This window comes from Panthera leo, chromosome F3 (assembly GCF_018350215.1).
Source record: "Panthera leo isolate Ple1 chromosome F3, P.leo_Ple1_pat1.1, whole genome shotgun sequence".
Taxonomy (NCBI): domain Eukaryota; kingdom Metazoa; phylum Chordata; class Mammalia; order Carnivora; family Felidae; genus Panthera; species Panthera leo.
The window spans coordinates 40734170-40754004 of NC_056696.1; the positions used below are offsets into that span (position 1 = coordinate 40734170).

Below are 19835 nucleotides of genomic sequence, written 5' to 3' on the forward strand. Positions count from 1 at the left end.
TGTCATTCTTCCTGTTTGTTTCCTGTCTTTTTTCTCAAACTTTATTCTTGGCCAATATCCAGATAATTAGAATGTTCCCTTCTCATGTTCATGTTAGCTACTTGCCTTTAAAAAAAAAAAGTAGGCTCTACTATATTAGATTTGTTTCTCCAGCAATGTAGAGCAGTGATTAAGAATCATCATTTCTCTCTTTGCCATCTTCAGCTACATTGTTTCTGCCTATGCCATGCCTTATTCTGATCCTTAGAGACTTCCCCCATTACAAAAGGTCATCTTTGCTTTGTCCAAATACGTAAATCACGGGACATGTGGCATCGTTTGCTCTATTCTCAATCCGTTCACTTGCCTCTCACTCATAGGCTGGCCGTTTGAGTAGCTGAAGCCATTTGAAAGCATTCTACTCTGACTCTAAATAGGTAATCTATTATAAGATATGTGTGGCATCACCTCCATTCTCTGAATCACAGAATTAAAGTGGTTGAACATCCAGAGCTCAGACCCATTGGGAATATCCTTTTTCACTCTATACTTAACTTACCCTGGTGAATATGTTTTCTTTTTTCATACTAGAATATAAGGTGTCTGAAAATAGAAATCATGTCTAATACATGTTTGTATCCCTTAATGCTTTGCATATAATAGACATTTCATAATTATGTGTTGAATGAAAGTGTTCAAAGTTCTCAAATCCATCAACATATTTTTTATAGAATTTACCCTGGTAAAGAACCTTCAAAAATTCGTGGAGACTTGAGAATATTTACAGTTGAGACAGTTGTCCTGCCTACAGTTAAAAACTTTTCTACACCAGCCATTCTCAAGCTTTCTGGTGTCAGGACCTCTTTGCTCTCTTAAAAATTATCAGCGGTCCGAAAGAGATTTTTGTGTGAATTTTCTGTGTCAATATTTAACATATTAAAAATTAAAACTGAGAAGTTTCTAAAACACAGGAATTGCAAGCATACATTTCATTAGCTGTCAGAGCTGTGGTGTCAGCACATCAGATGACCTCTGGAAAACTCCACTGTACACTTGAGAAAGAGTGAGAGTGAAAAAGATGGATAATGTCTTGATATCACTATGAAAGTTTTAACTTTTGGGCCTCCCAAGAACCCCTAGACCATACTTTGAGAGCTGCTACTCTGTATTACATAAATTAGTATGTATTTTAAATTATATGAATGGCACAGGCTGTTAGGTTCTGCTCAATAATTCTCATCAACTACATGTTTACAAGTAACTAAGTTAAGCCCTGTGACAAGCTGAGTAAGTATAGTCCCTGTCATCAGGCAGGTTATAGTAAGCGGGGGCAGGGGTGGGGGTGGGGGGGTAGTAGTCCTTACACTGGTGGCTGGAATATCCAACAAAATATGCTACATGTAAGAAAGCTAAAGACATAGGATTACAGCAGCACAGAGCTAGTTAGGATTACTTTAGCCCAAGAAGTCAGTTCGGTTTTGCAAGTAGCAGTGAATGTGTTGGCCTATATACAAAGCACAGAAATGGCAAAGTAAGATGTGAGTTGCTGGGAGGGGTGTATGGTTGAGTTTAGAAGGCATAAAGGGAAATCACAGGTAATGCTAGTCATTGACCTCAGGGGGTGTTGAATATAAGGCTTAACTCAAATGGTCTTTATTTGGTAGACTATGGAATTTATTGATAGATACTAAATAATGACAGAACTATGATTTACAAAGTTCCAACGATGGTCCAAGAGTAGGAACAACTGGCAACGGAGAAGACATTTAGAGGACTAACTAGTAGTGCAGGTAAAGGATAATGAGAGCTAGGGATGGGAATGAGGGAGGTAAGTCTTTTTAGCCTAAGAATATTCAATATCTACTTTGCAAATAGTGCAAAGTGAAACTGGGAAAATGATTCTGTACCGAAGGTCATATATTTGCTTTTATCTTATAAGGTCATGCTTTTTCCTTAAGTAAGTTGTATATATTATGTAGTATCCAGTTACTGTGACAAGTTGAGGATGGAGGTGGGAAGGAGAAAGGGCAAGTAACAGAACCTTTTTATTGTTCAACCCCTAATTGGTCTCTCTTCCTCCCAGTGTCTCCTTTTCTCTTGGGCCGGGCACTTTGGGCTGCCAGTCGGTTCACTGTTGCTATGTCTCCTGAATTGATCCAGCAGTTTCTACAGGCAACAGTTAGTGGTCTTCATGAGACGCAACCCCCATCTGTTCGAATATCTGCTGTGAGAGCCATCTGGGGGTGAGTACACCACCTTAGGGTGTTACGAGCTACTTAAGAGAAAATTACTCAAAGTACAAGTCCCAAACACCATTTGACCAGTAGATTATGTTGCTTAGAAATTTCTGATGAAGATCTCCTACAAAATGGTGAGTGGAGAGGGAAAGAAACCATATCAGGAACGTGGCATCGAGAGATAAATAACATGCATAGGATTGCACATTAAAGAATTATAGAAGTAGGATTAGAGCCAGGTCATTTTGTTGATTGATTTCTCTGTATTCGAAGTTAAGTTTGGGATAACGTAGCCTAGAAACACTGCTTCTTTCTTCCCAATTTTACCTCTTTTTCACAGCCAGTATACTAGTTGCTCAGCTAGTCATTTATTTATATTCCTACCAAGATCAGATGGAGCATTGTTGCTTTAACAAACATATTAAAGTCCAAACTTAAAAGTCTCAGTTGAATCCTAAAAACTACCTAAAATCCTAAAAGTACAAAATTCATCTTCTACCTATCTGCGCTGTCTTCTTACCTTTCGAAGCAGAGATTGAGATGCTGTGCATTATATATGTCTTTAGAAAGCATTGAAGGGAAATGATGTAAGCCAGATAACTGAATAAGACGCCCTTCACTTGTGTCTCTCCCTCAACAACAATAACTTGGCATCTCATGGTGGACAACATGCCTTTGTGGGAGCTGTGAGACCCAGAGAGGAGACTGTGAAACCCCAGTGCCATCCAAAAACAAGGAGAGCCATTTTGAGAGGATGGGCCCACACCCCAGCAGCCGATACACCAACCCTAGCCCTGGCTGTAGCCTGAGACACAGCTCCATGCCTTTGAGGGCATGGCTACAGCCCCATTTGGCTTGGATTCTATCACCAGCACCACACACTAAGTACCCAGGAGAATCTTACCCAATTGTGTGTTGCATAATAGGAATACAGACCTCAATCCCAGATGCGGACCCTGAAGTAGCCCATGAACTGGCTCCACTCCCTTTCAGCTGTGGTCCTGGAGAACACAGATTTAGACAATCCACTCATGGATGAGGGAACCTCTGTGGAAGTTCAGGAGTCCAACAGAGGAATTCCAGCATACCACTGGGGCAGAAGAGTCCAAGATTGGACACTTTGAAGGGGTCAGTCAATAAAGACTGGAGGAAGTAACTGTTACTTCAGTTGTGAAGACAGCAATACAAGAAAGACTTCAAGGAACATGAAAAAATCAAAGAAACATGACACCACAAAAGGAACACAATAATTTTCTGGTAACTGACCCCAAAGATAGAAATCTATGATATACCTGATAAAGAATCCAAAAGAGCTATTTTAAGGAGCTCAGTGAGCTATTAGAAAACAGAAAAACAAATTGATGAAATCAGAAAAACAATACATAAACAAAATGAGAAGTTCAACAAAGACAGAAATCATGAAAAAGAACCAAGCAGAAATTCTGGAGGTGAAGAATACGGTGAATGAAAGAAAAAACGCAACAGAGGCCATCAACAGCAGAACAACTCAAGCAGAGGAAAGAAAGAACCTGTAAGGTAAAAGACAAGACCTTCAAATTACCCACTCAAGGAGGGCAAAGAATAAAGAATGAAAAAGAATGAAGAAAACCTATGTGAACTTTGGGATACCATTAGGAGAAACAATCTGTGAATAAATTGGAGCCCCAGAAGGAGAGGTAGAAGGGGGCAGAAAGCTTACTTACAGAAATAATGTCTGAGGGACACCTGGGGTCACTCAACAGGTTAAACGTCAAACTCTTGATTTCAGCCTAGGTCATGACTTCATGGTTGTGAGATCAAGACCCACATTGGGCTCTGCACTGAGAATGGAGCCTGCTTGGGATTCTCTCTCTTCTTCTCTGTCTTTCTCCAAATAAATAAATAAACATTAAAAAAAAGAAAGAAAGAAAGAAAAGTGTCTGAGAACTTTCCAAATCTGAGGAGAAAGTATACATCCAAGTTCATGAAGCTAATATTTCACCCCAAAATTTCAGTTTAAAGTGATCTCCAATATACATTATAATAAAACTGTCTAAAATCAAGTGGATTTTAAAGTAGAAAGAGAAAAAAATGTTCTCTCATACAAGGGAATCCCCGTAAGATTATCGGCTGATTTTGCAGTAGAAACCTCACAGGCCAGAAGAGAATGGGATGATATATTCAAAGTACTGAAAATAAAAACTGCCAACCAAGAATAGGCGGCAAAGATGTTCTTTGGGAACAAAGACAAGATAAAGTCTCTCAAACAAAGCTGAGGAAATTTTTCACCACTAGACCTACCTTACAAGAAGTGCTGAAAGGAATTCTTTAAGCTGAAATGAAATTAGTAATATGAAATATACTACACACTGGTAAAGATACATATATAATCAAATTCAGAATGCTCTAATACTGTAACCTGGTGGTGTGTTAAACACTTAACTCTAAAAGTTAAAGGACAAAATAAATAGCTAAATAACTTGTTAGTGAATATACACTATAAAAAGTGAAATTGTGACATCAAAAACATGAGAGGGAATAAAGGGTAGAACTTTTGTATACAATCAGAGTTACCATTGTGAAATAAATGGTTATATCTATAAATGTTTTATGTAAGCCTTAGAATAACCACAAAGCAAAAATCTACAATAGACAACAGAATCAAAACATTCCACTATGGGAAATCATAAATTCACAAAGGAAGACAGCAAGAGAGGAAGAAAGGAACAAGGAAACTACAGAAGAGGAAATAATAAAGTGGCATTAGTAAGTCTTTACTTATCAAAAATTACTTTCAATGTAAGTGGATTTAAATCTCTAATCAAAAGTCCAGAGTAGCTGAATGGATTTTTAAAAAGACCCAATTTATATACTACCCACAAGAGACTCCCTTCAAGACACATATGCTCAAAGTGAGGGGATGGAAAAACTATTCCATGCAAATAGAAACCAAAAGAAAGCAAGGGTAGCTGTATTTTTATCAGATAAAATAGACTTTAGCTCAAAAGCTGTACAAGAGACCAAAAAATATTGTTATGTAATGATAAAGGAGTCAATTCATCAAGATATAACAAATATATGTACATTTGACATTGGAGCACCTAAATATATTAAGCAAATACTAACGTCTGAAGGGAGAAATAGGGGCACCTGGGTGCCTCAGTCAGCTCAGGTCATGATCTCAGAGTCATGGGATCAAGCCCCACATTGAACCCTGTGTCAGGCTCCACACTGACAGCACGGAGCCTGCTTGGGGTGTTTCTCTCTCTCTCCCTCTCTCCCTCTCTCCCTCTCTCCCTCTCTCCCTCTCTCCCTCTCTCCCTCTCTCCCTCTCTCCCTCTCTCCCTCTCTCCCTCTCTCCCTCTCTCCCTCTCTCCCTCTCTCCCTCTCCCTCTCCCTCTCCCTCTCCCTCTCCCTCTCCCTCTCTCCCTCTCCCTCTCTCTCTCTCCGTCTCTCCCTCTCTCCCTCTCTCCATCTCTCCCTCTCTTCTTCTCTCCTTCTCTCCTTCTCTCCTTCTCTCCTTCTCCCCTTCTCCCCTTCTCCCTCTTCCTGCCTCTCCCTCTCCCTCTGTCCCTCTTCCCTGCTAACATGTGTATGTGCTCTCTCTCTTGCTCTGTCTCTCTCATAAAATTTTAAAAAAGAGGGGGGCGGGTGGGGAGAAACAGACAATAATATAGTAATCATAGGGGACTTCAGTACCCCACTTTCAACAATGGATAAATCATCCAAACAAATCAGTAAGGAGATATTGGCCTTTATACTTTTGACTACAGGCACCTAATAGATATATACAGAGTGCTCTGTCCAACAGCAGCAGAATACACGTTCTTCTCAAGCATGCATGGAACATTCTCCAGGAAAAGTCATGTGTTAGGTCACAAAACAAGTCCTACGAAAACTATCTTTTCCAATCACAGTGAAATGACACTAGAAATCAGTTACAGGAGGAAAACTGGAAAATTCACAAATACATGAAAAATAACCACACACTCTTAAACAATCCATGGAAAGAAGAAATAGAAAAATAGAAAACTGTCTTGAAACAAACAAAAATGGAAATATAACATACCAAAACTTATGGGATGCAGCAAAATCAGTTTTAAGAGGGAAGTTTATAGAAGTAAACCTACATTAAGAATAAACAAACAAAAAAAATCTCAACCAAACTTTACATCTCAGGAACTAGAAAAAGAACAAACTAAGCTCAAAGTTAACCATAGGAAGATCAGAGCAAAAATAGAGACCAGGGAAATAATAGAAAAGACCAACTAAACTGAGAGCTGTGTTTTCTGAAAAGACAAAACTGACCTACTCTAGCTAGACTAAAAAGAAATGAGAGGAGAATCAGCTATAAAATCAGAAATGAAAGAGGAGACATTACAACTGAATACCACAGAAATGAAACGGATCATAAAAGGCTACTATAAACAATTACATGCCAACAAACTGGACATCTGGAAGAAATGGAGAAATTCCTAGAAACCTATAGCTAACCAAGACTGAATCATGAAAAAATAAATAATCTGAACAGACCATTAACAAGTAAGTTATTGGATCAGTAATCAGAAACTTCCCATAAAAGAAAAACCAGGACCAGATGAATTCTACCAGACATTTAAAGAATTGATACCAATCCTTGCTCAGACTTTTCCAAAAAACTTAAAAGGAGGGAGCACTTCCAAACTCATTTTATGAAGCCAGCATTATTCTGATACCAAAACCAGACAAGGACAGAACAAGAAAACTACAGGCCAATGTCCCTGATGAATATAGATGCAAAAGTCCTCAGCAAAATACTAGGAAACCAAATTCAACAGTACATTTAAAGGATCACACACTATGATCAAGTGGGATTCATCCCTGAGATGCAAAGATGGTTCGACATATATAGACCAATAAATGTGATATACCACTTAATAGAATGAAAGCTAAGAATCATATGATTATCTCAGTAGATGTAGGAAAAGCATTTGATTAAATTCAATATCTATTCATGATAAAATCTTTCAACAGTGGGTATAGTAGGACCATACCTTAACACAATACAGGCCACTGTGACACATTCACAGCTAACATCATACTCAACAATGAAACTCTGGAATCTTTTCCTCTAAGATCAAGAATAAGACAAGGATGTCTGCTCTTACCATTCCTATTCAACATAGTACTGAAAGTTTTAGCTAGAGCAGTTAGGAAAGAAAAGGGATCCAGATTGGAAAGGAAGATATAAAATTGTCTCTCTTTGCAGTTGTCATGATATTATAAATAGAAAACAGTAAAGACTCCACCAAAAAAAACTGTTAGAACTGACAAATGAATTCAGGAAAATTATAGGACAAAATATACAAAACTTGGTTGCATTTCTAATAATGAAAAACATTTTTAAAAACAATGCTATTTATAATTGCATCAAAAACAATAAAACATCAAAGAATAAATTTAACCAAGTAGGTGAAAGATTTATACCCTGAAAACTATATGACATTGAGTTGGGGCACCTGGCTGGTTCAGCTGGTTGAGCGTGTAACTCTTGATCTCAGGGTTGTAAGTTTGAGCCCCATGTATGGTGTAGAGATTACATAAGAATAAAATCTTTTTTTAAAAAAGAAAACTATAGACATTGAAGAAGGAAATTGAAGAAAGCACAAATAAATGGAAAGGTAATTCCATGCTAATGCATTGGAAGAATTACTGTTAAAATGTTCACACTCCTCGGGTGTCTGAGGGGCTCAGTTAGTTAAGCATCTGACTCTTGACTTCAACACAGGTCATGATCTCATGGTTCATGAGATCAAGCCCTGCATCGAGTTCCGCAATGAGCGCGAAGCCCACTTAAGATTCTTCCTCGCCTTCTGCCCCCACCCTGCACACGCACACTCTCTCAAAAAATAAAGTTCACACTCCCAAAAACAATCTACAGATTCAGTGCAATCAAAATCCCAGGGGCATTTTTCACAGAGATAAAACAAATAATCCTAAACTTTGTATGGAATCACAAAAGACCCTGAATGGTCAAAGCAATATTGAGGACGAACAACAAAACTAGAGGCATCACACTCCCTGATTTCAAACTAAATTACAAAATTGTAGTAGTCAAAACAGTATGGTATTGCCATAAAATAGATACATAGATCAGTGGAACAGAATGGAGAGTGGAGAAATAAACCCACACGTATATAGTCAATTAATTTACAACAAAGGAGCCAAAAATACACAATAGGGAAAAATATAGTCTCTTCAGTAAATGGTGTTGGGGAAACTGGACAGCCACATGCAAAAGAAAGAAACTGGACCCTTATACTGTACAACAAAGTAAATTCAGGTTAAAAATTTGAATGTAAGACCTAAAGCCATGAAACTCCTAGAAGAAAACATAGAAGTTAAGATCCTTGGATTGGTTTTGTCAGTGGTTTTTTGAATCTGACACCAAGAACAAAGGCAACAAAAGCAAAAATAAATAAGTGGGACTACATCAAACTAAGAAAGCTTTTGCACAGCAAAGGAAACCATCAACAAAGTGAAAAGGCACCCTATAAAATGGGAGAAAATGTTTGTAAATCATATATAACTGATAGAAATTGATATTAAAAATATGTAAGGAACTCAATAGCAAATAAAACAATCCAGTTAAAAAATGGTGGAGAAACTGAATACACACTTTTCCAAAGAAGACATAAATGGCCAATAGGTAAATGAAAAGGTGCTCAACATCACTAATTATCAGGGAAACACAAATCAAAACCACAATGAGATAACACCTCACACGTGTTAGAATGGCTGTCATCCAGAAGGGACAAGATAACTGGTGTTGATGAGGATGTGAATAGGGAACCCTTGTGTACTGTTGGTGGGAATGTATATTGATTGGTAAAGCAGTATATGAAAAACGTGGTGGTTCCTCAAAAAATTTAAATAGAACTCCCATATCATCTGACAGTCCTGCTTTGGGGTATATATCCGAAGAAAATGAAAGCAGGAGGGGCGCCTGGGTGTCTCGGTCGGTTAAGCGTATGACTTCAGCTCAGGTCATGATCTCACAGTTCAGGAGTTTGAGCCCTGTGTCAGGCTCTGTGCTGACAACTCAGAACCTGGAGTCTGCTTTGGATACTGTGTCTCCCTCTCTCTCTGCCCCTCCCCCACTCGTTCTCTCTCTCTCTCTCTCTCTCTCTCTCTCTCTCTCTCTCTTTCTCTTTCTCTCTGTCTCTCTCTGTCTCTCAAAAATAAACATTTTTTAAAAAAGAATTAAGAAAAATTAAGAAAAATTTTTTCTTAAATGAAAGCATCTGGAAAAGCTGGCACTTCCCTTGTTCACTGCTCATTATTTATACTAGCCAACATTATGGGAACAGCCTAAGTCTGTGTCAGTGGATGAAGGGATAAAGATGTGGTATACATATGCAACGGAATATTACTCAGCTCTGAGAAAGAAAGAAATTCTGCCATTTGCAACAACAATAATGGACCTTGAAGGCATCATGCGAAGTGAAACAGAGAAAGACAAATACTGCATGGTATCACTTACATGCGGAACCTAAAAATTAGAAAATAGTAGAAAGTGGTTGCTGGGAGGTGGGGGGAATAGGAAGAGGTTGATAAAAGGGTACACTCTATAAGGTGAACAAGATCCGAGGATCTAAAATAAAATGTGATTATAGTCGGTAACGCTGTGTTGTATAATTGAAATTTGCCAAGAGAATAAAAACTAAATTATCTCACCAAAAAAAAAAAAAAGATATATGAGGTGTTGGATGTGTTAACAAACTAGATGAGGGGAAACCTTTCCCAGTGTATGTATATATTAGATCACCACAGTGTACCCTTTAAATAACTTACAATGTTACATGCAGTTGTACCTCAATAAAACTGAAAAAAGTTAAGTTAAAAAATTTATTTGTTTATATTACTTTTATAGTCAGAAAATTATGTGAAGAGGGGCGCCTGGGTGGCTCAGTCAGTTGAGCCTCTGACTTCGGCTCAGGTCATGATCTCACGGTCTGTGAGTTCGAGCCCCACGTCGGGCTCTGTGCTGACAGCTCAGAACCTGGAGCCTGCTTCAGATTCTGTGTCTCCCTCTCTCTCTGACCCTCCCCTGTTCACGCTCTGTCTCTCTCTGTCTCTCAATAATAAATAAAGTTGAAAAAAAAAATTTTTTTTTTAAAGAAAATTATGTGAAGAAAACTTTCAAAAAAATAATGTTCAAGTCTCTGACCACATGGGCAGCAATTTGCTTGAAAGGTAAAGCAGAGCTCTCTGGAAAGGTGACAAAAGTTCTGAACACCAGAAAAATGGACACTCATACATGTTGATAAAATTTTATATGATCTATCAAAGGCTGGATCTCTTGACGCCATCTCTGGATCACAGGTTAAAAATTGTCTTATGAAGGGATCTTGGCTATTCTTACCTTCACAGCCAAGATTCCCCAGTTGGTCATTTCCCTATTCAGCTTCCCAACCAGTTACAATCTGGCTTATGTCCTTAGGACATCACTGAAACTGTTCTTTCTAATTCACTAGCAACCTTTTAATGGTCATCGTACCACCTTTGCTTTTCTTCTTTTGCCCTGGTTTTAATTTATTCTTCTGTGTCATAACCTATGTAATCATTGCAAACTGCCTGAAATCATTTCTGAAACAAGGTATCGATCAATAAATACTTCTACTTGTGTCACATTTCCCATATCATAGCTAATGCCAGCCTTTCTCCAGAGCTCTAAAGTAACTATTCTCTACTTAATCAATACCATGGTAGATACCTTATATAAGTACCTTAAAATTAACACATCCACTCCTGAGGTTACTACTGACCACCTCCAAGCCTGCCCTACATGTATTCTCTGTTTTAGTAAAAGAAATTGGTTTTTTTTTTTGGTTTTTTTTTTTTTTTTTTTTTTTTTTTTAAGAATCAATACCTTTAAATCTTAAGGAGATCTTGTATTTCCTGTTTTAGTAAAAGTGGAGATCCCAGATCTCTGCCTTTTAGATCTTCGTTCCTTAGCTTTTCATCTCTTCTCCTACTGCTACTACCCTAGCTTATATTCTCAACTTCTTGTGCCTGAAGTGCTGCAGTAGGTTCCTAACTGATGTCTCTGCCTCCAGCCCCCACTGCTGTAATTTGTATTATTTTAGCTGTCTAACTGCTCTTTATAAAGCAAAAGCCTGATATTTTTGCTCCTACAATAAAATTCTCATGGCTTCAGTTGTGCTCTTCAAATTGAGATACAGGTACCCCAGAAGAAAGTCATAGTATGCCATGTGATACATGAAGCCACAGGATAAATCTGTAGCATCTTCCTGGGGTGTCAGTTTCTCTTGAAGACTTTGAGGGAGGGCAAAGAAGGTATTAGGAATAATCTGTAAAAGACTTGGAGATACACTAGCTTCCAAAATAAAGTCTAACTTCCCTTAGCATAAAGTCTAACTTCCCTGCTTCCCATATGATCTGAGTAGATGGTACAATCTTTTTGATCTACCAGAGTGTATAGGTTCAAGTTCTTTAGAAGGGGACAGTAACTATGAATTATTAGAGTGAAGAAGCAGAGGGGAGGGAGGAGGTAGTACTGGTGGAGAGATGAATGCAAAACCTAGTCTAAGGAGTTGAGAGCTGACCAAGGCCAGATGACAGATCAGCTCTTAAGAAAAGAAAAAGTTAGATCAGAGTAAGGTGGAATTGAAAATCAAGATGTTATGGACTAAAAACACAAAAAGTCTATGGACAAATCTGCGATCAAAGCCCACACTTGTACTGTTCATTATGGACCTTCGAACCCCTCATCTGACACAAGTAATATGGTTGTAAAACCACTTAAACAAATGGGTAAAAAATATTTATTGAGTACCTGCGGAAGGCCTTGTTTCTGTACTGGTTTCTTTTAACATAGAGAAAGTGTCTGTTGACTTTTATTGCCATTTTGAAGATAAACAAAAGACTTGGACAATATGTCTTTAATTCTATTACATTGGACATGGTAAGCAGCATCCAGTAAATATTAATTGAATAGAGGTGAATAAAACTATGTATAAAAAACTTTAAACCCTACAAACAGTACACAAATTTCAGTACACAATTTTCCTATCATGCACAGATAGTATTCAAATTTATTGCATAGCCGATCTATACAAATTGATCTCAAAACTACTCCAAAAAATACAAAATTGTTACAACATGAAAGTTAGTGTACTAAATAACAGATGTGTTGGAAAGGATGTTAAAAAAAAACACTATTCGAAAAACAACAGGAATAGGGGCACCTGGATAGCTCAGTCAGTTGAGCGCCTGACTTCAGCTCAGGTCATGACCTCGTGGTTTGTGACTTTGAGCCCCACATCAGGCTATCTGCTGTCAGCACAGAGCCTGCTTCAGATCCTGTCCCCCTCTCTCTCTGCCCCTCCTCCACTCATTCTCTCTCTCTTTTCCTCTTTTTCAAAAATAAATAAAACTTACATATATATGTAAGTTTTATTTATATGTATATATGTATGTGTGTGCATATATATATATATAAGAATGTGTTTGTGTATATATATATATGTGTGTGTGTGTAAGAAAAATACCAGGACTATATATCAGAATCTGAAGGATGTGATTAAAGCAATAATCTAAGGAATTACAAGGCATTAACATCTTAATAATTTGGATATAATAACATACATGACAGTGAGAGAGGGATGCAAGTTTAAAAGAAATAGCAAAAACCAAAGCAGAAATAAATTAGCATAGAGATGGTGGTGCTGATATTTACAAACTATGCCACAGAAAGATGTAAAAACTAACTCTACAAGTAGCTTCATAAAGCTACACGTAAAAATGCTGTAACATGTGATAACAATTGGAAAAACCAGGAATTGAGGGATCCACTTGTGAGTAATTCTTGCTTTTCTCTCTCTCTCTCTGTCTCTCTCTCTCTCTTTCTCCCTCTCTAGTTATTGTGATCAACTGAAAGTCTCGGAGAGTACCCACGTGCTTCAACCCTTCCTCCCCAGTATCCTGGATGGCTTAATTCACCTAGCAGCCCAGTTCAGCTCAGAGGTCCTCAACCTGGTGATGGAGACCCTATGCATCGTTTGTACAGTAGACCCAGAATTCACAGCAAGCATGGAAAGCAAAATCTGTCCGTTCACCATCGCCATTTTCCTAAAGTACAGTAACGGTATGCCACCAAGACCATGTGTTATAAGGGACACCAAGAGAAGGTGATGGTGGCTGGTGAATTTAAGTGAAAATTTTCGCTGGGTCTGATGGTCTTAGGCATCTAAATAAAGACTGGCTTTCACTTAGCAAAGAGGAGAGCTGTGCTGTAGCTACAGGAGCACTAAAAAGTAGAATGCTGGGGTGCCTGGGTGGCTCAGTCGGTTAAGCATCCAACTCTTGATTTCGGCTACAGTCATAATCTCGCCGTTGGTGGGTTCGAGCCCCACATCAGGCTCTACGCTGACAACGCGGAGACTGCTTAGGATTTTCTGTCTCTCTGTCTCTCTCTCTCCCTCCTCTCTTCTTCCCCCTCTCCCGCTCTCCCTCTCTCCCTTCCTCTCTCCCTCCCTCCCTCACTTAGTCTGTCTCACAAAAATAAATAAACATGTTTTTAAAAGGTAGGATACCTATTCTTATAACTCTTAACTGCAGTAAGAACTGGGGATAAAAGACGATGAGTAAAGGGTTAAATAGCAAGAGGTATAACTCAGAACTTAAGCAAGTAGGAAATTGAGCAACTAAATCAAAATCTTCCTAAGAGGTCTAGAACTATAATGTACAAAGTGAGATACTGAAGAAGTAGATACACAGGTTTATGAACAGCAATGTTCATCACAAGGCTTTTATAGTAGCAAAAATCTAGAAGTAATAAAAAAGATTAATGACCTTTATTATATCCATAAAGTAGAATACTGTACAGCCTCTAAAAATCACACTTCTCAGCCATGGGAAAGTGCTCACAGTATAATAAAAGAACAGATGGTTTTCCAAACGGCATAGACTATGATCCCAAGTTTGGGGTTTGTTTTAGACAAGGATTAATTTGTAGCTACGTATATAGAAAAAATACCAGAAAAAACTACATCAAAATGTTAACAGTAGTTCTCTCTAGGTGGGGAAATTCCAAGTGTTTTCTTTCCTTGAATACTTTAGTGCATTTTAAGTTTTTCTGTAGTGACTGTGTATTAACACACACTTTACCTGTATAATGTTTTATTGTCAAAAAAATATTGACTATATTTGTTTTTGTAGAGGTAGCACCAATAGTGAAACAGAGGATATAGGGATAGAGGTTATATAATATGATATCATGCTAAATATTTTATTTGATTCGCTTTTTCGCCTAAAATGTGTCCCGGAGAGGTTTTCACTTTGCACTCTTAGATATATCTCATTCTTTTCAACCATCACATAATATTCCATAAATGGCTGTACCGTATTTATGTGCCCATTCTGTTAATAGACATCTAAGTTGTTCCCAACTTTTTCCTAAAACAATGCTGCAGTGATCTTTTAACATATATCTTAGTGCACTGCACACTTTTCTATTTTTTCATGCTAGATACAGGAGATTTTTCTTACATAGGTAAAATAGATCACGCTAAAGTTTTGTTTCTTCACAAGGCTCTGCTTTCTGAGGGTTTTACCTTTGGCCTTGGAAATGCTTTGGGAGTTCTTTTTTCTATCATGACTACCCCCCCTAAGAGATGCATATGGTTCCCCTTCAACATGTGAGAACCTGACAATCAGTGTTTTGGCAGTTTTTGAAACTTTCGTGTCTTCTTAACAAAGTAATCAGCGGGTTTCTCTTTTCCTTAAGCATTTGGTTTCATAATCAATCCAGGCAAGAATAAAGACATTAAAGATTTGCCCCAGAATTGGAATTTAGGAACCAAAACAGATGAACATATGGGAAGAGGTAAAAGAGAGAGACAGAGTGAGGGAAGCAAACCATAACAGACTGATAATGATAGAAAACAAACTGAGGGTTGATAGAGGGAGGTGGGTGGGGGATGGGCTAGATGGGTGATGGATATTAAAGAGGGCACTTGTTGTGATGAGCACTGGGTGCTGAATGGAAGTGATGAATCACTAAATTCTACTCCTGAAACCAGTATCACACTACAGGTTAACTAACTAGAATTTAAATAAAAATTTGGAACTTAAAAAAAAAAAAAAAAAAAAAAGAGTTGGCCCAGAAAAAAAGCCAAATTTTGTTTTAGGAGTAGCTGTTTCTGACTAGTCCCTGACTTAATGAAATCATGCATATTCTAGCTCTTAGAGACTTAGCATCTCTCCTGTCCTTTCAGGTTATTCATATGGCCTCACTAGATCCCAGATATGTAATATGTAAGCAAAGCAGAAGTTGTTAACTTAGGTTAGAGCCAAATAATAGGTATCTTTAAGCCAGAAACACATGCAGACCATTGGGTGGGGGGGATTCTGTGTTGCCTTATCCACTTCAGATCCTGTCGTCGCCTCGCTGGCTCAGGATATCTTCAAGGAGCTGTCTCAGATTGAAGCCTGTCAGGGCCCAATGCAGATGAGGCTGATTCCTACTCTAGTGAGCATAATGCAGGCCCCAGCAGACAAGATCCCTGCAGGGCTGTGTGCGGTAAGTGGTTCCAAGGCCAGGACTGGTGTGGGTGTAGGTAGAAGAAGAAGAATGTGCACTTGCTGTACAAATACCACCTGTAGATCCCACCTCGCTGACGGGAAACCAATTGCATAAGAGATTCATAGGGTGATCTTCCTGGGCTACTTTGCCCACAAGGACAACGGGTGGTTCTTGAGGCTCTAAGAAAATGTCCCTTCTTGTTCTTTACCTGTCCTCAGTGACTTGAACGGAGTGCCATTATTACACAGCACCACTAAGTACATCACTGGGCTATCCACTCTACTGCCGTATACTGCCCACCCCCATATCTTAGCAAGTTATGAGCTATCAGGAGGAAGCTGAGAGCACTATCTACTATCTAATTATTCCTTTCTTTCAGAAACTTTCATTAATGAAAATTAATGAGCTTTCTTTGGGTTGCTGTGTTGTATCCATGCAATAAAGATCTTAGTTGTAGGGCACTGCCGAGCCCCACCCTAGAGGCAGTTCTAATTCTTTTTTCTCTTCCACTCTTCAGACTGCCATCGATATCCTGACCACGGTAGTACGGAATACAAAGCCTCCCCTTTCCCAGCTACTCATCTGCCAAGCTTTCCCTGCTGTGGCACAGTGCACCCTTCACACAGATGACAACGCCACCATGCAGGTATCTGAGCCTTGGTGACTAGAAGAGGAAAGATAGCTCCCAGCCATGGGCTTATAGCAGGCTGAGAAAGCTGGCACGGTCTCACGCTTTTGAGATCTAGGTCTCTCAAATCCATATTTAACAAGGGCACCCAGGAAGGGTCCGGACTGTGGAAGCCAAACATGCTCTGCTTTGGGATGTATTGTAATCTTTAAAGTACGGATGCCAGACATTCTACCCATCTATATCTGGGTATTGCTACGGTGGACAAGATTACAGACATAGAGACCTGGACCCATACAAAAGTCTTTTCAGAATTAAAGTGAGCAAAGTAATAGCCCTTTGAAAATACCTAGGTAAACAGTGGTTCATATAGGTGTGTCTTTATTCCCATAAATATCTGTAGTACCCCTAATCACTGCTACATCTTAAACATGTTTTTCCAGTACCAGAGGTAGACCTTTGTGGTTAAAACTTGGTTTGTTTGGTCATTATCCCTTGTGATCAGAAGTGTGCTTTTTCGAGGTAGCTGATGAGGTGAAGCGAGGACCATATAGTGCATGGCTATGTCTGTAACAGTAAAGTCCCGACCCCAGTCGTATGTGCCCACCACAAACCCTGTGGGCTCGTCACTCTATGTGGCATAGGCCCCTAAGTAACATCTGCCCATGCAGACTGTGGGCCTCCTGGCATCTGTTCCCAGTTGCTAATGTTGTTTGCCATCTTTGTCTCCCCAGAATGGTGGAGAGTGCTTGCGGGCTTATGTGTCAGTGACACTGGAGCAGGTGGCCCAGTGGCATGATGAGCAGGGCCACAACGGGCTGTGGTACGTGATGCAAGTGGTGAGCCAGCTCCTGGACCCCCGCACCTCAGAGTTCACTGCCGCCTTTGTGGGTCGCCTCGTCTCCACCCTCATCTCCAAGGCAGGGCGGGAGCTGGGGGAGAATCTGGATCAGATTCTTCGTGCCATCCTCAGTAAGATGCAGCAGGCAGAGACGCTCAGTGTCATGCAGGTAAGACGATATGGGGAGCTGGGCTTTCCCCAACCCCAGGCGGTCGAAGTGGAAATCAGTATACAGGTCCTGAGGTTTTGTTTGTTTGTTTGTTTGTTTGTTTGTTTGTTTGAGAGAGAGAGAGAGAGAGAGAGAAAGACAGGGCATAAGGCGGGGAGGGGCAGAGAGAGAGGGAGACACAGAAGCTGAGGCTGGCTCCAGGTCCCCAGCTGTCAGCACAGAGCCTGATGCGGGGCTCGAAGTCACGAACCAGAAGATCATGACCTGAGCCAAAATTGGATGCTTAATGACTGAGCCACCCAGGTGCCCCGGTCCTGAGTTATTTTACTCTGTCTTACTGTCTTTGTAGAACAGTTAAGTAAAATCTATTCTGGCCCAAGAAATCCCGACAAGGAAATCTCCATGTTCTCTATTTCTCAACTGGCCGGCCCCACTCCTTCTCATCTCCTAAATCTCTGAAATTGTTTTCCTTGAAGCAGATGTCCTTCTTGTTACTTCCTAGTCTCTGATCATGGTGTTCGCTCATCTGGTGCACACTCAGCTGGAACCCCTCTTGGAGTTCCTGTGCAGCCTCCCAGGACCTACTGGCAAACCTGCCCTGGAGTTTGTGATGGCTGAGTGGACGAGTCGACAGCATCTGTTCTATGGACAGTATGAGGGCAAAGTCAGGTAGGGCCCCTCTTTCTTCTCTGGGCATTCTGCCTCTCCTTGTATTTCTTCTTTCCCTGACTTGCTCCAATGATTTTTGTTCAATAGAGCAAGCTGCCCCTTGTATTCCTTTTTTCCTCTATTTCTTTATTGCTAATCCAGGTCTTTGAATAGCTGCCATCTTGAAACTCCCAAAACACAGTCAACACACATAGCACGTTTTTTTTTTCCTCCTCATTGCCGGCCAGAGATCCTCCTCTGCCACAGACTTCACCCAGCCAAATACTGCTAGTGGCTTATTCTCCTTTATAAACCTAAGCCTTCTAATCTTGGCTTGCTAACTTCCTATCCTAGACTCACCTCCCAGTGGTTCTCATCACCCCATTGCACCTTTCAGTGTGGCCAGCCCTTGTGATCTGTGCCCGCCCCAGCTTTGTTCCAAGAAGTTCAGAAGCTCTCACGAGGCCATCCTCATGAGCACTAAATCCCCCTTTCAGCTGAGCTGTCTTATCTCTCCTGATTCGTCGTGAACAGAATGCTCACCATCAAAGAGAGAGTCTTAGGGCATAATTGCTTATCTCCTTGGAGTAAACTCTAGATGGGTGGCTGATTGACCCTTTTTGGCTCTTCTTGCCAGCTCTGTGGCACTGTGTAAACTGCTCCAGCATGGCATCAATGCAGATGACAAACGGCTACAGGATATCCGCGTGAAGGGAGAGGAGATCTACAGCATGGATGAGGGCATCCGCACCCGCTCTAAGTCAGCCAAAAGTGGGTGACGCTGCTGCCCTCTACCCTCCCTGGGGGCTAAGGATGTGTGGGGTGGAAGGCATGGAGGTGCTATCATCTAGATTTTTGAAACACAGTCGTTAGTGATGGGTTTGATAAAAAAGAAACAGAAAACTGCAGGTACACAAAGGATCGGAACATATGCTTCCTTCCTGTGGCTGAAAACTGCCAAAAGCCATCTCGGGTACCAAGGCTCCCCAGCTTCATTTGGGGGCTCTAATACCCATTTTCAGCATGTCTTTGTTATTGGGTTGCTTTCACTGATGTGTAGGCAGTGAATGCAAAGCTGCCCTCTTCAACTGTAGCTCTATAATCACCCGTGCTGTTTCTCAAACTGCGAGTCATGGGGACTAGAGTACTGTGCTCTGTACAGTCACTTAGTGTCCAAGCTTTATCACCAGCAAAAATGTATCTCCTTTAATTCTTGAACTCTCTTAGCTGTCCTAACTTCTCAACTCTTATGACACCAAGCAGAATGAAGTTATTTAACTTTAAATCATTCTGTGGTGGCTGAATATAGTCTGGGTTGGTGGAAAGGCTGAGGGATGGTGAACTGTGTCTGGTGAGGAGCACTGCAGGACAGGAGGCACTGCCAGAAGTGAGTCCACTGACAGCCTGCCTAGAAGCCTTCCCTTTCCTTTCCAGACCCTGAACGCTGGACAAACATTCCTTTACTGGTCAAGATCTTGAAGCTGATCATCAATGAGCTTTCCAACGTCATGGAGGCCAACGCCGCACGCCAGGCCACCCCTGCAGAGTGGGGTCAAGGTGCACCAGGCCCTTATTCCCAGCAAACTTTTAAGCCTGCCAGATCAAGTCATGATATTCAGATTATCAATTTGGCTTATTGAGGCACTGAGGGGTTTTTTAATGTTTATTTAAGCATGCCTGCCATGTGGCTAGCATTGCTGTGCACGTGAAGAGCTGCTCTTCGGGTCTACCTTGTGAAGTCTCTTCAGAGGCTGGGGTGGGAGGCA

The 19835-nt window shown here is 40.3% G+C and overlaps 1 protein-coding gene across 2 annotated transcripts in view; it reads left to right on the forward strand.

Moving 5' to 3' along the window:
• IPO9 (importin 9) overlaps window positions 1-19835 on the forward strand; it is a 53683-nt gene that overhangs the window by 31679 nt on the left and 2169 nt on the right. For both annotated transcript variants that reach the window (XM_042924889.1, XM_042924890.1), the window contains 8 exons: window positions 2063-2222; window positions 13118-13344; window positions 15632-15780; window positions 16301-16429; window positions 17146-17421; window positions 17924-18090; window positions 18707-18840; window positions 19504-19626. In XM_042924889.1, coding sequence (XP_042780823.1) covers window positions 2063-2222; window positions 13118-13344; window positions 15632-15780; window positions 16301-16429; window positions 17146-17421; window positions 17924-18090; window positions 18707-18840; window positions 19504-19626 — 1365 coding nt within the window. The remainder of the gene's footprint in view (window positions 1-2062; window positions 2223-13117; window positions 13345-15631; window positions 15781-16300; window positions 16430-17145; window positions 17422-17923; window positions 18091-18706; window positions 18841-19503; window positions 19627-19835) is intronic.